This window comes from Felis catus, chromosome A2, assembly GCF_018350175.1.
Source record: "Felis catus isolate Fca126 chromosome A2, F.catus_Fca126_mat1.0, whole genome shotgun sequence".
NCBI classification, from domain to species: Eukaryota; Metazoa; Chordata; class Mammalia; order Carnivora; family Felidae; genus Felis; species Felis catus.
Window position 1 is genome coordinate 29,178,696 of NC_058369.1, and position 15,139 is coordinate 29,193,834.

The window sequence follows — 15,139 nt, forward strand, 5'->3', positions numbered from 1 at the left end:
GCGCTAAGCGCGGCGTCTTTAAGAGCTCGCAGAACTGGGAGCTGGCAAAGACTCGCCAGCCCAAGAAGGCAGCCGTCCTCTTCCCTCTCTCCGAGACTGGGCCAGAGCCGTCCCCAGGCCCCAAACTGCCTCAGCCGAGCCCGCAGTACCCCTGGCTGTGCGGGGGCAGAACCCGACTGCGGGACCCCTCGGAGGCGGGAGCCGAGCGCGGCTGCTTTAAGAGCGCGGTGAGCGCGCTCCCGCTGCCCGCAGCCCGGCTGCGCGCCCCCGTGCCCGCCGCGCGCCCCCTGCTCGCGCGCCGCCGCGCCCGCCGCCGCGCGCCCCCTGCTCGCTCGCTCGCTCGCTCGCCGGCTTTAAAGTCTCTGCCAGGATCCATGCTCACATGTTACTTCCTGTATGGAGGCATGGCCAGTTTCCAGCCCCGCGCTCCTCGTTCCTCCCCAGCCTGCGCTGGAGCCACAACTTTCAGGAGCATGGACTGAAGGCGCCCTCGCCCCAGCGCCCCTCTGAGATCCTTTGTGTTTTCCTCCGTTTCCTCCGGCCGTTTCTATTTTGGGGGGCTCTTCGCTCCCCCCGCCTCTCCCCTCCCCTTCCCCGCTCGCAAACATGCCTCCTTCCTTCCCCGGGCCCTGGAAGGAGCTGCCTGCCTGAAGCCCGGAGACGCCGCGCCGCGCTCAGCCCCGCCGCCGCCCGCCGGCTCTCGGGCTGCGCCGCGCCGCCGACTCAAGTTGGGGATCTTCGGCTGCTCGCCGCCGCCGCCGCCTGCGGTCCCTGCCTGCCCCGGGCCCCCGGCATCGCCGCCGCCCGCCGACTACTCACTGGCCCTGCTCGCTCGGCTTGCTCTTTTTTTGAACGGAAAGCAGCTCTTCTCCGCCGAGGATCGTCCCCAGCGTGGCTCCGCGTTCCCGGTCACTTTTTGAGATTTTCCGGGGGGCGCTCGGCGGCTTCCCGGATTCCAGGGGGACTCGGGCCGCCAAGCGCGGGGGGCCCGTAGAGCGGGCGAGCAGGGGAAGAGCCCGGGCTTAGCGGAGGCTCACACGGAGGCAAGAACTTATTCAACAAGTTTACCCCCCCTGCCTTCCTCTTTTCGATGTGCGTTTTCGGACATGCGGAGGTTACTGGAACCGTGTTGGTGGATTTTGTTCCTGAAAATCACCAGTTCCGTGCTCCATTATGTCGTGTGCTTCCCCGGTGAGTGCCGGCCGCTGAGGGGACCCGGCCCTGGCCGGCGCGCGCGCGGGGGGATGCGGAGTTGTCGCCGCGGCACGGAGCTCCGGCGCCCGTCCCGAGGACCCTGGAGAGGGCGAAGGGGGGCCGGGCGCCCGGGAAGGAGAGAGAGGGATCCGCTCGGCTGGTTCTGGCGGCGTTTAGGGAGGCTGATGGTTGGGGAGGATGGAAGCAAGGGCTGGCGGGGGGACAAGGGGCCGTAGAGGTCTGCTCTCGCTCAGGTTTGGTGGGGGGGTTCTGAGGGAGCCGGAGTAGGAAGAAAAGCTCGCTTTGCTGACACGCCGCGGTTCGGGAGAGAGCTAGCTCTGGAGCGATTGAGGAGACTGGGGCCAGGGGAGGATGCCTCTGTGGGTTTGGGGGGCCCAGGGTGCGCCCCTCGCCTAGGAGAGGATTGAAGGAGCTCGGAATTGGGGGACTTGCTTTGCGGCTTCCCGACCCTTTGGAGAGGCTGGTGGTGGAGGCTTGGGGATGTTGGGAGCCGCCTGCGTTCTGGTGTCCGGAGCCAGGGGCGACCCCCGTTCGGGGCTGGGGGGCAGGCTGCTCTTCCGTGCTGGAGCGAGACAGCTTTCCCGGGCGCTGGGGCCCGGGAGCGGTAGGAGGGCTGGGAGCAGGCGGTTTAGGGAGATCCGTGGCTCCCCCAACCGCGACCCTGTGGCGCCTTTGCCCAGCAACTCTGCTCCTCGGGGCTGCTCCAGTAGGGGCGCCGGGGGCGGGGGGCGGGGGGTGGTCGGCAGCTGGATTCCAGTTCGCAACGGGGCGGATTTTTTTTCTGTCTCGCGCGCCCTGCCTACCTTCATCTTTGCCCTTTTGCAGGCTGTTCGCGGCTGGCAGACCTAGACCCGCTCCTTTCTGGCCAGGTTAAGACGGGAACAGTATTGGCTATCGATGACGATAATAAATCACCGCACGTAGCAGTGTGCGGCTCGGCGACCCTCCACATCCAGCCCTCCACTGGCGGACCCTTTTTCCTCTCCAGGAGAGCAGAGGCCAGCCGCCTCCCTTGCCTCTCTTGCAGGAGCCCCCCAACCCCCCGCGCCCGGGGCTACAGCTACACAGCTCCGAGCTCCTTGGAGTCTGTCCGACCCTGCTCCCCGGGGGTGGAGGCCACGTCCTCTGCCCTAGCATGGGGAAGGGATGGGAAGGGGGCGATTCGCTTTTTTATCACTCGCTCTCGTAAGGATGGAGGACCCCCCCCCCCCCGTTTCTGCTCTCTCATCCATTAGCTCTTGGCTACCCAGAGGTGGGGGTTATCTGAATGAAGGAAAAAAGGAACGTGCCTTGATGTTTCAGGCGGTCACAGCCGCCTGTCCCTGAGCGGCCTGAGCGCAAGGTTTTGGTGCAGCGGGTCTCCCAGCTCCATCGTGCGCCCTGCAACAGGGCGCGGGCGCTCTCGCTGCCCTCAGGGACCTGCTCCGGGAGTGGCAGCGAGTGTCCCTTTTGCAGGCACGGCGTGGCCTCGAGGGGCAGAGAGGCAAGGCACTGTCTTCTCTACGCACCCCCTTTCCCCTCTGCGCATCCTCCTGCCCCCAGAACCGCAGGGAGCTCCTGCCACTGCCCCGAAACCTAGCTCGGATGGTGAGCGAGGACGCGCGTCCACAGCTAACACTGAGGCCTGGGGTTTGCCCACCGGGGTTCCGTCTCCACGGGGCTAGGGGCGGTGCGGACATTTCTCCTTAAGAACGCCCTCTCTCCCTTAAAAGATTCCGTGTTTGTGTTTCCCATCTGCTGCTTCTAGACTTTCTTTGCCGTAGACTTGCCGGCTGAGTGGGCTCAGGTGCATAGTGGGGTCGAGCGTTGTAAGGGTCACGCTTTAATGGGGGCAGGGGGAGGCAGCAGAAGAGCAGCCCTGCGAAAGAAGAGGAATTTCTCCTTCCACTTCTGGCCGCCTCCTTTGCTCGGCTGTGCAGCCAGTGGGCTGGCGGTGGTCTTCTTTTTCCTGGTGTCTCAGGAAGCTTGAAATCCAAAATGGGACCTCCAGTGATGCCGCCTTCGTGGGGCTTGGACAGTTTGCACCTTCCACGTTTTCTTTTCGTGCCCACGCGGGGAGGTAAATAGCACATTTCCTCGCCCCGGAGCCCAAGACTGTCGGAAAGGGAAGGTGCAATGGTGTGAGGCTCGGGGAAGAGGGGCTGTGGTTCGGAAAAGTACCTTTTGGAGAGGGTGCAGCAAGCAGCCTCTGGAACCTGGCAAAGTTAAAATGTCAGAACCGTGGGAGACGCCGGCTTTCGGTTTTCCGAAGGTGCCGCGACGCCGCTGGACCTCAGGGGGCGCCCCCGAGCCACTGGTGGGGCTCCTACCACCTCAGCTCGGCCGGCTCGGCCTCCTGGGTGCGGTGGGGCCACGGTGGGAGCGGGGTTGGGGCGCACGCGGCCGGGTTCCCGGGCTCGGGGGCCTGCGGGTGCGCCCTGGGGCGAGGAGGCAGCCTCAGCTGGGAGCTTCTGCTCCTGGCTCGCTCCAAACCCAGTGGGGGCCCTCATTTGCTTTGGCCCCCCCCCCCCCCTTGCCCTCCATAACCTCGGAAGCTTTTATCTGGTTGACAGGAGGGATAAAAATGCTTCTGGTGTTTGGTAGGGTCCTCCTTGTGAGGTTTTAACCCCAATCCCTTATTTTGTTTCCTCTCAGAATGACCAACTTTCCATTTGTATTTGTCCTCCGCTCGTGTTTCGGATGCAGGGTAGCTGTAATTTGGGAGGATTTTGGAAACAGCCCTGCCATGGATCTTTCCCCAGCTGGTCGGAAACAGTGGCTTTTAGTTAGTCTTCCAACAAAAGTACAGTATATGGCAGGTGTGGGACCCGCATCTCGGTTAGTGTTTCAAGAGATGTTTCCACTTTCCAGAGCAGAAGTGTTATCAAACATGTTTTAGTGCCTAGTACGTTCTTTTCCTACGTGCTTTAGAAAATACGCTGTTACAGAAAGATTTATGAAAATAGGAAAATGCAATGGATCCCTGTGGGTCCCGCCACCCAGTTACAGCGATGATCAATTCAATCTTTTCTATACCCTTCCACCCTCCCTAACAGCTCGTTATTTAAAAGCAAACCCGGTACGTACTTCACTTAAGCGTGTCGCATATATAGCTCATCTTTGAGAATTTAAGTGCTTGCAACAGGATATAAAATGTTACGTGAGAGGGTTAACATTTTATGTATTTTACATTTGTAAGCTATTCAGCAGAAACATAAAATTTTTTTTTATTGATTTCTTCTCTCTTTCCACCCTCAGAGTGAAACTGTTCTCTTTGATTCTGATATGTTTTGTACCATAATTACATTACATCTAGGAGGCCGACGTTGGAAACACTTCAGATGGATAAGCTCTGTGTACTTTGGATGTGTCAGAATCAGACGATCGGTGATTGATGTCCAGTGAATCTCCCTCTCCTGCTGTCGGATCATTTGCATGTACTTGCTTATTGGTGATGGACATCCTTTATGGCCTTCTTAAAGATACTTTTTAAAAAACTTTTATTTATTTTGAGAAAGCGTGCATGTGGGAGGGGCAGAGAGAGGGAGAGAGAATCCCAAGCAGGCATGGGGGCTCAAATCCATGAACTGCAACACCATGACCCCAGCTGAAATCAAGTGTCTGTTGCCTAACCGATTGAACCACCCAGGCACCCCGTTTACGGCCTTAGAAAAACGCAGAGGTAATATTTGTACGCTGGCAATCTTACTCTTTAGGAATGGAGTGAGAAATCATTCAGGTCCCTTCATCCCCTACACCCTGCTTCATGTGTCTCATTTGAACCTGAATCTTTGTCCAGTCTTGAAACTTGGTCTCTTGGACACAGTTGTGGAATACAGCCTTCCATGTTTCCTTCTAAAGTGTCCTTCTTCCAGAGTTGTTGAAGTTAGAACATGAATACAAATAGGCGTATCAGGATTTTTTGGAAATGGGAAGTTGCTGCTGCCAGAGGCAGAAAGTTTTAAGGAAAAGTTGGCTGAAATGAGAAAAAAACCCACAACTGTTCAATAGTGAAACACCTCCCCATAATCATGGACTTGTTTTCACTGAGTAAAAGATTATATTGTTTACATGAAGCAGTGCAGGGACAGCAAAAGGAAACAAAACCCCTTTCACATTCCTCTTTGTTTTCTGAAACTCCCCAAGTTAATGTATATAATCAGTTACATATTGCTGCGCCAATTGGAATGGACTTTCTTGCCATTCAGGTAAGATCATTAAAAATGCCCCACAGCAATTGTTCCTGCGGACCTCCCTCCCATCTCCTTACCCCCTCCCTTGTTTTTCTGGAAACTTCTTGACGCAAAGGACAGTCTGGACACTTAGATTAGCTTTACCTAGGTGAAGACAAATTAAATTTTGCTAATGCTTTGCTGCTTTACCTCTTGACCTTTATGGTGGATGGTTTTTTTTTTTTTAATCTGAATTTCCACTCAACATTTTACTTGTATAGTATGTGGGCAGTGTAGTGGTATTTCTAATCAGGTGAAGATTCTAAGATGGGTGTACATTCTGAATTGCAAGATTAAAAAAAAAATAGGATTAACATTTTCATCCTGGGCACAACTTCCCTGTGGTCACATTTCATGAATCAGAACTTTCAGGACAAATTCAGGGCATCTGAAGTTATCTAACGAATTCTGGATTCTCCCCATCTGCTCCCCTCCCCAATAAGCCTTTGATGTACCTTGGTACGGGTTGATCGCTATCAGGTGATCAGTGGTAATCACTGAAACTGCATTTTTGGCTGTATGTGTGGAAAATTAGAGGCCTGTGTATCTAATAATACAAAGGAAGCCAGGGAAATGTGCCTAGCTCCCCACCAGAGCTTGATGTAGGTAAAAAGCTAGTGAATACAGAGGCAGGGCGGGGGTGGGAGGGGCTCCAGAAAGTAAGAAATGTTCTCTTGGTAAGAGCCTGCCCCCAGCAGGCAGTGGGAGTTGCTTGTGGAATTTGTCCTGGAATGAGATTGCCTGGGCACACATTAGGTCCACGCTACATATTTGCAAAGGATTAAAGGATCAGATACTTCAGGTTCTCTTCCTGAGAAATTGGAGTGACCACCTTGCTTGTAAAGAACTAAACCCAGGTCTATGGCAATGCTATGTGCATGTAAAAAATCAAAGGCACCGTTGTAAGGAAAAGGGTTATCTGTTACAGACTTTGATTTGACATTTTTGGGGGAAAGGGGGTTGTGTCTGTGAGGAATTGTAACCAAGAAAAATCACTCCAAAAATGATGTGTGTTTTAAAATGCCTTGTTTACCTCTCCCTACTTTTTCCTACAGTTCCCTTTTGTCTCAAATTTCCAAGACCACAGAATTGTTAACGTTTCTTTAAAAAAAATAAATCTGGAAGCAATGTAGGTGAATTTCATTTTCAGAAGCATCTGATGGTTGAAATCTATAACAGATAAATTTGTGGTTTGCTCCGGTTCTAAAAAGTATGAAGTTTCTAAGAGATGGCCGTGTAAGATTGCTTGAAGTAAGCTAGAGGGCTCCGTGTGCCATTGTCTGCTCCTATAGGGACACCTGTGACTGGAGGGGCCCTTTCCCCTGGTATCATTTGCAGCAAAATGTTTGGTGTTTTGACAGAAAAAAATATAATCTATGTGAGATGGTTGGTCAGGCCTGTGCAGGTTCATAGATTTTATGAGTATAATATCTGATATACTTATTTTGAAAAACATTGTAGAAAGTGCTTTTAGGGCTACGCGGAGGAAAGACAGCTGACTAGGTCTGAGATGTGCTTCTCTTTTTGAAGCCCCTCTAACTGAATTGGGTGGTGTTACTGTTGTATGGGGGGGTGGGAGCTGGGAGGTGGGAGGCAACTGTCACATTGAAGGAGAAGTTGTGTTCTCATGAAGGTCACTGTACTGTTGGGTCTGCATATAGCAAGAAGTCTTGTCGGAGCCTGGAACTTGTTAATGTGTTTTGTTTTTGTTTTTAAACCAGGTAACTGTGGAGAGTTATACTGAATATATTGAAGTACATGAGAGTATGGTCTTTGCAGCCAGCCCCCCTCTCCCATACTAGCTGTGCTGCTTTAGATAAGTTACTTCACCTCTCTGTGCCCCTCTTTATCTCTCTCTCTCTTTTTCTCTCTCTCTCTGTGAAATGTCACAGTGATAGTACCCTGACTCCTAAGGTCTTTGCATGGCCTGAGCAAGAATGCATGCTAAAGGGCTTAGAACTTTGCATGGTGAACGAGAGGTACTCAGTACAGTAGCCATTTTTATTTTATGTGTATTAAAGAGAGTTGGACAGGAGTATATGGAAAGAGGAGAATGGAACTGAAAAAGACAAGGGTGTGTAAAATAAAAAAAAAAAAAACATTTTAAAAGTGTTTACATAAACTTGCACAATGGGTTTTGTGCCTGGCTTTGCTGTTGAGGGCAAGGAGGAAGAGGACGGGCATTGGGGCATCCCATGTAAAATTAGTGAAATGGTTACTTTTTGAGGTTTAAGGAAATAAGAAAGTCTCAATGAAGTCTGAGATATCTCATCACTCACAGGACAAAGGAGGGTCTCCCCGTTACCAACTTAAAAGTCTTTTTCTTTTTTAATGTTTATTTATTTTGAGAGCAAGAGGGAGAAAGAGAGGGAGGGAAGGAGGGATAGAGAGAATCCCAAGCAGACCCTGTGCTGTGAGCAGAGCCCGACCGGACATGGGGCTCGAGAGATCATGACCTGAGCGGAAATGAAGAGTCAAACCCTTATCCGACTGAGCCCCCCTCGGGCGCCCCTCCCAACTTTAAATGGAAAAAATGTTTTCCACGGGTTTAAAAGGTGCCGTGTGAATCTCCAGGATCCCCGTGTGGTGTTATCCTTGGTAGAAAGAGTTGCCTGGCCCTGCACCCTGCCGATTCTTCTAAGGCCTTCTGGACTGTGTTGTTACCAAAGGGGAAGGGTCTGCCTGTTTCTGGCATTCCTGGGTTTTAAATTTGTGCTACTCAGGGGAAGCAAGCAGTGCTATTTGGGTATTGCTTTTATTTTGTACTCGTATGGCACTTGGACACCGTCACAGCCCTGGCTCCCCGTCTTCATAGATTCAGACCTGCCGAGCGTGCAGGGAAGAGCCACACACGGTGCGTAGCTCCTGCCCTCGAATCAATTTCTTGCAAACTGAAATCAGCATGATGGTTTTCTGGCCAAACAACAAAATGCGATTTTAAACCACTCGACTTAGCTATTTTGGGGCTGTGGCAAAGTGACACAGTTGGCTGCTAAAATCGAGCAGCTAAAAAAGAAGAAATGAAAGCATAGTTCATGGAATATGTAACACTTCCATGCAAGAAAATAGGACAACTGGTCTTATTTTTGGGTCTGTGATACTATTTTTCTAACGAGAATGAAACAGGTTTGTCAATTGATACCGCAATGGGTATACTTTTGAGGAATTCACGCTGGTTGTAGGACTCCAAGAGGTATTTGAATTTTCACACCATTGCAGCCACGTAAGCTCCACAGTGTACTTAAATCAGATAAATGCATCATCAGTTTGGAATAGCTTGGATAGAGGAGACCGCCATAAACGGTTTACCAAATGTAAACGCATAGGCCGGATTAATAAGGAAATGTTGACTTTTTGCAGGTCACGTTAGTTACACATTGTCAAAAGGATTTCTTTACAAAGCAATTGTTATTTATAAGTGGTTTCTGTTTATTAAAAAAAAAATTACTTTTCCTGAAGTGTGCCCATTCAGCGAGTGTGGAGGCTACAAACTAGGAGCGAATTACCCAACATCTTGTGGAGGTGGGATTGAGGGGCGGGCATCGGTGAACTGTCAGACCCAGACGGAGGTACCTCTTCTTCAGGAACCACTGTAGGACCCCAGAGGCGCAGGTTGAAATTCTTGTTCTATTATGGCAGTGTTACCTTGGGCAAATGGGCCTCAGTTTTTTAATCCATAAAATGAGAACAGTGGTGCTTGCCATTATCTAGGTGCTGTGCCTGAGCTTTGACCTACCTGGATGCAGACACTGTAAATATCTCTGCTTTAGGTTGAAGAAACTAAAGCTGAAGGAAGCTGTCCCTTGTCCACGGTGTCACCCCTTGGAGTAAGTGGGGTTGGCTAGATGATGCCTCTCTCATCATTTCTCAGGATACTTTTGAATTTCAGACTGGTTGCTGTTTGTTTGAAAACTGTTTTTCCTAATTGCGTAGCAAGGCCAATTAAGAGACAGACCCAGCCTTGTACATTTCACCTTGGTACTTTTCCCATATAAGCAAGGACCATAAACACTAGGTGAAGTAAAGGTGTCTTTCTGTGTATTTACCACAAATAAATAAGGAAATAATGCAATTAGTACAGGACTTTATTTGGTTTCATTGAGGAGATGACCTTTCAGCAAATTACTTTAGCTTCTCAGTAAGGTGATAATAACTGTGGGCAGAGTGAGTTTGTTGGTGGTTAAGTTTTTTTGATTCCTCGTCAGAATGATCTCATGTAGTTTATAGTTTGAGAACTTTTGTTTGTGGCATCGAATATGGTTATGTTAGAATAATGCGGTATTATTATCCCATATATCATTCAAGTGTGGGCTGCAGGCTCTGGAGCTCAGCTGTCCTGGTTGTGTCCTTTTTTTGACTTGATGAAAAGGTCCGAGGGAGTTGTATTTGGTGGCAAGAGATGGTGTGGGTTCTGGATTTTTCCTCTGGGGTTTAGAAGTAGCCAAGGGAGCCAGCCAAGCCAGGCATGGGATCTGAGCAAGACCCTGCGCTCCTTTGGGATTGTTTTCCCCACCCTTAACTGAAATTCGCCTGGGATTTTAGGGGTTGTTGGTGCCAGGCTGGGCAGTTTGGAAGGTTGTATCCTTTCTGCTGGATGCAAGTCAGATGCTCATTGCGTATTATATTGTGATTTCTGAGGTGTACATCTTGTTAACATTCCTCTGAGAGTTTGCTTCCTAAGGCTCTAAGAACCCTTTGATTATGTTGCTAACCTTGCTACAGAATATCCTGAGGGAACAGCCAACGAGGTGGTGAGTGGATCTTGGTTAATGGAATGCCTATAAGCTATTTTTTTGTTTTTAAACATTAAACCTTATTTTTCCTGGAGTCCAGGTGAAAAACGGAGACTTGTTCGTGCCAATGAGGTTACATAGGGCCTTTAAAACTAATGTGATTTGTGATTATGGGGCAGGATTCTTTGTCTAAATAGAGAACACAAAGCTAGTTCTTGATCTTACTCTGGAAAAGAGAAATAGAGAAGGACAGTCATCCGGGTTATCTGGAGTTCTGCGGGGGGCATCTGGCCATACTGTGTTGACAAGAAAACAATGAAATGAAAAATTGGGGCATTTTGTATCTATGCCTTTAACAAGTGGATCCTGAGTATTTACAGCATGCCGGGCACTGTTCCAGGCACTTGGGGGACAGTGGTGACCCAAATGGGTGGAAACTCCTTTCTTCATGGTGGCTTCCCAGAGACGTCTCAGTTACTCCTGGAAAATTGGACGCACTGCAGCTTAGTGCCTATATTCTTGCTTGGCAACAGGGTAAGCTTGAATTAAATAGTGGCTGCCCCCTGAGATGGGGCAGTCACCCGGCCCATAGCGGTTATTTACAATATCCAGCTGGTCCCTGGAGGTGTTTGCCATCTGTGTAGGGGAGACTTGTAAGTTTCTGCCTGAGGGCAAGTTTTTTTTTTTGTTTTTTTGTCTTTTTTTGGTTATTGCTTGCTTGAGGTTTTGTATTACCTGGATTGGAGGTGCGTAAGTGCGTGTGTATGTGCGTGTCATGCTGTGAGGACAAACACCACTGGCTGACAGAGTGCCTTCATTCCTGTCAGTCTGGCCTATACAAGCTGGAGCTCAGCCATCCTGGCTGTGTCCTTTTTGGCTGTGTGTAGGTGGCCTGCTGCTTGGGTGTTTCACGGTATTGTGACTTCTGTGGCCCCATCTAAATTGCTGTTGGCTTGTTCAGTTTCAAAAAAGTTGTTTTGAAAAATGTTATCATTTGGTGTAAGAACCAGCTCTCTTGGTCACCTCCTTGTTACCCAACTATAGAGGAAGGAGATGAGGGAAGGACGGTGACCAGTCTGGAAGGATCCAAGTCAGTTAATACTGGAGATGTCATTTTAGTGGGTCCCTTGCCAAGTATCTTAATTTTTTCATAGAACATCCCTGAGCCATTAACTTTTTTGTGTATGATACCTGTGCATGGTTTAATGTATGGTGGAAATAGCACATCTTAATTTTTCCAAAAACAACATATGAAAACCAGCAGAATGGCCAGCTTTTGGCATAGACAGAAGATTTGAGTAGGTGATTCCTTCGCCCTAATTCTAGCACATTCTTCAAGTGGCCATTACGACATGTAGTATATTCACCTGAATTCCTTATGTATGATTCAGATCCTAATTAGACTGTTTGCTCTCTGAGGCCAGGACGTCATTCCTCCTTCCATCTGGTCTATCTTCAGCGTCGGTGGGGTGTTAGTCATATTTGAGGACTGACAGAATGAGTAGATGCTCCCTTAAACAAGACATTAGCAGACATTTGATATCATTGTAATTGGTTTCCAGAAATCTCACATTGTATATTGTATCCTTATAAGAGGTAGGGTATTCATACTTAATGTCTTCTTTAAGAGAATTAAGAGTATACATATTTTCTTTAAAAAAAAATTTTTTTTTCAACGTTTATTTTTGGGACAGAGAGAGACAGAGCATGAACGGGGGAGGGGCAGAGAGAGAGGGAGACACAGAATCGGAAACAGGCTCCAGGCTCTGAGCCATCAGCCCAGAGCCCGACGCGGGGCTCGAACTCACGGACCGTGAGATCGTGACCTGGCTAAAGTCGGACGCTTAACCGACTGCGCCACCCAGGCGCCCCATGAGTATACATATTTTCATGGTGTTTGCAGTCCATCCTTAAAAAGGGAGAAGCTGGGCATCTGGGTGGCTCAGTCAGTTGAGCATCCGACTCTTGATTTTGGCTCAGGTCATGATCCCAGGGTCATTGGGATGGAGCCTCGCATCCTTCTCCCACTTGCATGTGCCCTCGCTCTCAAATAAGTAAATAAATACAATGAAAATAAAATAACATAATAGAGAAGATAAATTTATATTTTCTGTTGCTGACCACCAAGGTATCTTTTGCTGGAAACAAAATACATTCTAATTAGAGTTGAATGTCCTCAGGGGCAGCAGGGTTATATTTTGATGATCACAAACTTTTCTCTTTTGGAATAACTTAGGCTACATTCTGTGAGGCTGGTGTTCATTTACACCAGTAGTCCCCTTGGTTTTAGGGATGATTAAGGAGAAATGGGTATTCGTATGTCTGCTTTGGTTGTTCTGGTAACAGTGACATGAGGTGTCCAGAGGGCCGCGGAGTTTGCTTGCACGGACCATAGAGTCTGAAGATGAAATGTTGATCTAGTACCTTGTGACAAGACTTTGGGCAGGTTGGTCTAGGAAAAGGGCTTGCCCGAACTGACCATTTTTGCTTGCTTCACAAGTATTGGTTGAGCACCTTGTCGAATGGCCTTGATGAGACAGCTGTTGGCTGGTACAGCATGGTGATTCTTTACTTTGCTTAGAAACGAAGTTTTCTAGAATTCATTACTAGTCGACGCCACCCTGTTTTATTCTTCTTCCATCCAGTTGTTTTCGCTTCTAAAACTACTCATTTTCTCTGCCTACATGCATGCAAAGGCCACGTGGAGGGTGAGGACAATAGAAAAAACTTGGTGGTTTTAGGTATCAGCTCCTCATTTTCCCAGCTGATCAGATTGTGCAGAAGCTGCTAAAATTATCTCGTGGGATGGAGGGTAGGTAACTCTGGCATTCATTTTTTCTGAACCTCTTTGAAGATGTGCTTTTTTTTTTTTTAGTTGTGTTTTTAATGTTTATTTTTGAGAGAGACCGAGACAGAGCACCAGCAGGGGAGGGGCAGAAAGAGAGAGACACACACAGAATCCAAAGCAGGCTCCAGGCTGTGAACTGTCAGCATAGAGCCCGACATGAGGCTCGAACCCACCAACAGTGAGATCATGACCTAAGCCAAAGTCGGAGGCTTAACCGACTGAGCCACCCAGGTGCCCCTCAGGATGTGCTTTTTAAAAGAGAAACTTCTCAGTTGTTACTGAGGCATAGCAACTGATGCAAAGTGGGGGGGGGGTGCTGCTGATTCTAGAGGTTCCTGTCTTCACTGGGGATGCCAAGTGGAGGAAAAATTGATTTCTGGAGATGTAAGCACTCTGACCAGAGAAACAAAGGAGTTTGGGGAAATAATTCTTGACGTGCCTTGGGACCTTTAAGAGTTTTGACGAAGTGAGACTTGAGACAGGTGCATTCTGATGAAAGGGGCCACTGGCAAATGCGTTTGGTTTTTGAATTGCACAGGTCTGTTCATCAACTTAAGTAAGTGGCCCACTTTCGTGAATCCTCGCTTTGTTCTTTACTTACTTGGGCCAGTTACTTGAATTAGCTTTCTCATCTATAAAATGGGGGATGATGAGAGTTTTAACCTCCTGGAGTCCTTGCGGGGATGAAATGGGACTGTGAGTGCAAAGTACCAGAAAAGCATCAGGTGCACAGGGCATTGTAAATGGTGCCTAGCCGTTTTTAATATCTGTTGCTTAACATTTATGAAAGAAATGCTTGCATACATATGAACTCACTTAGTGCCATGTGACCTTATGAAGAGGTGGGAGACTGGGAACTCAGGGAGAGCGGAGATCCCACAGTTAACAAAATGGCCAGATCGGAATTCCAACTTGCCTTTCTAGATGGTGTCATGTTCCCTCTCCACTAACAGAGTAGGTGGTGGATGAATTAAAGTGCATGTGGCACCGGAACATTTTTTATTGACAGAGATTTACCAAAGATGGCTATTAGGTTTCAATTTGCCCTATCTGCCCCCACCTTAAGGGAACAGGTTTATAGTTACCCTTGGTATCTCATTACTGAAATTACCTGCGTGGGTAGGATGTACGTGTCTTACTCTCTCCCTTCCTTCTTTCCTTTCTCCTGTCTTTCTTTCTATCTATCTATCTATCTATCTATCTATCTATCTATCTATCTATCTATCTATATCTGTTAACGTGGGACCTGTTCTATCCCTTGGGTGCACACGGATGGGAATAGTCAGTGCAAGTCTGTAGCATGTACGTGTTCATGTGTTTGTCTCCTCCTTGCCCCTGTGTTATTTTGCAGGTGTTCTACACAGGGATTGGAAATTGGCATTTGAGGTGAGGGTCCTCATTGCCCTAGCTTGACAGACATTGCTATTTGATCACAGAGCTTTTTCCTGCGAACACCTAAACCAGGTCTTGAAGTTCTTTGCAAGATTTGGCCTGGGAGAGGACTTCTGTGCTGTCTCTGTGCTATTCTGAGACACGTTAGCCAGCCTTAGAGGATAGCATAAGGAAAAGCGTTTCCAAGGGGCTTTTATATTCTTGTTACTGCAGGGGCAATTTTTAAACCATGGAGCTCTTTTGAAATGGACCTGAAAGAGCAGGTATCAATAGCAAGTATCATGTGCACAGGTTTCCTGATTCACAACATTGATTTTGGCTCCTATTTGACTCACATTCATTTATTCACAAGGAAAAAAAAAATCCAAATCTCTTGGTGGTGGTTACATCATATTCTAATTGGTGAGCTTTACTAATGCAGGTTTAGGGACTTAAATTTAGTTGCTTAGTTTTCCTTTTCTTCAAAGCCCAAAGGTTTTGCATCAGATTAAGGCTCCTGTAGGACTGTTTGTATTCCAAAGTGACACCTTTCTGAATTCTTAGCTATTTAAGTAAGTGTTAAGTACGGGCTTGGTGACAGCAGTCTTTAAAACTGTGACTGGCTAAATGGATCCTTTCCCCTGTTGTTTATATCTGGTAAAGTGTCTCGTGTTTACTCTGAATAAATTCATTGTTACCTTTTAGGTAGCTTGTTTCTCAAAATTTGAGCGGTCCCCTGATCAGTGTTATTTTTGCTACTG

At 48.5% G+C, this 15,139-nt stretch overlaps 1 protein-coding gene across 5 annotated transcripts in view; it reads left to right on the top strand.

The window, feature by feature from the left end:
• The first annotated feature begins 304 nt into the window (after positions 1–304).
• Positions 305–15,139, top strand: part of PTPRG (protein tyrosine phosphatase receptor type G) — a 718,204-nt gene continuing 703,369 nt past the window's right edge. For 3 of the 5 annotated variants that reach the window (XM_011280147.3, XM_045051777.1, XM_045051779.1), the window contains exon 1: positions 308–1,191. In XM_011280147.3, the coding sequence (XP_011278449.3) occupies positions 1,107–1,191 (85 nt within the window). In that variant the 5' untranslated portion in view covers positions 308–1,106. Of the gene's footprint in view, positions 1,192–15,139 lie in introns of all 5 variants that reach the window. The other 2 variants (XR_006593802.1, XM_045051778.1) reach the window with 2 other exon arrangements.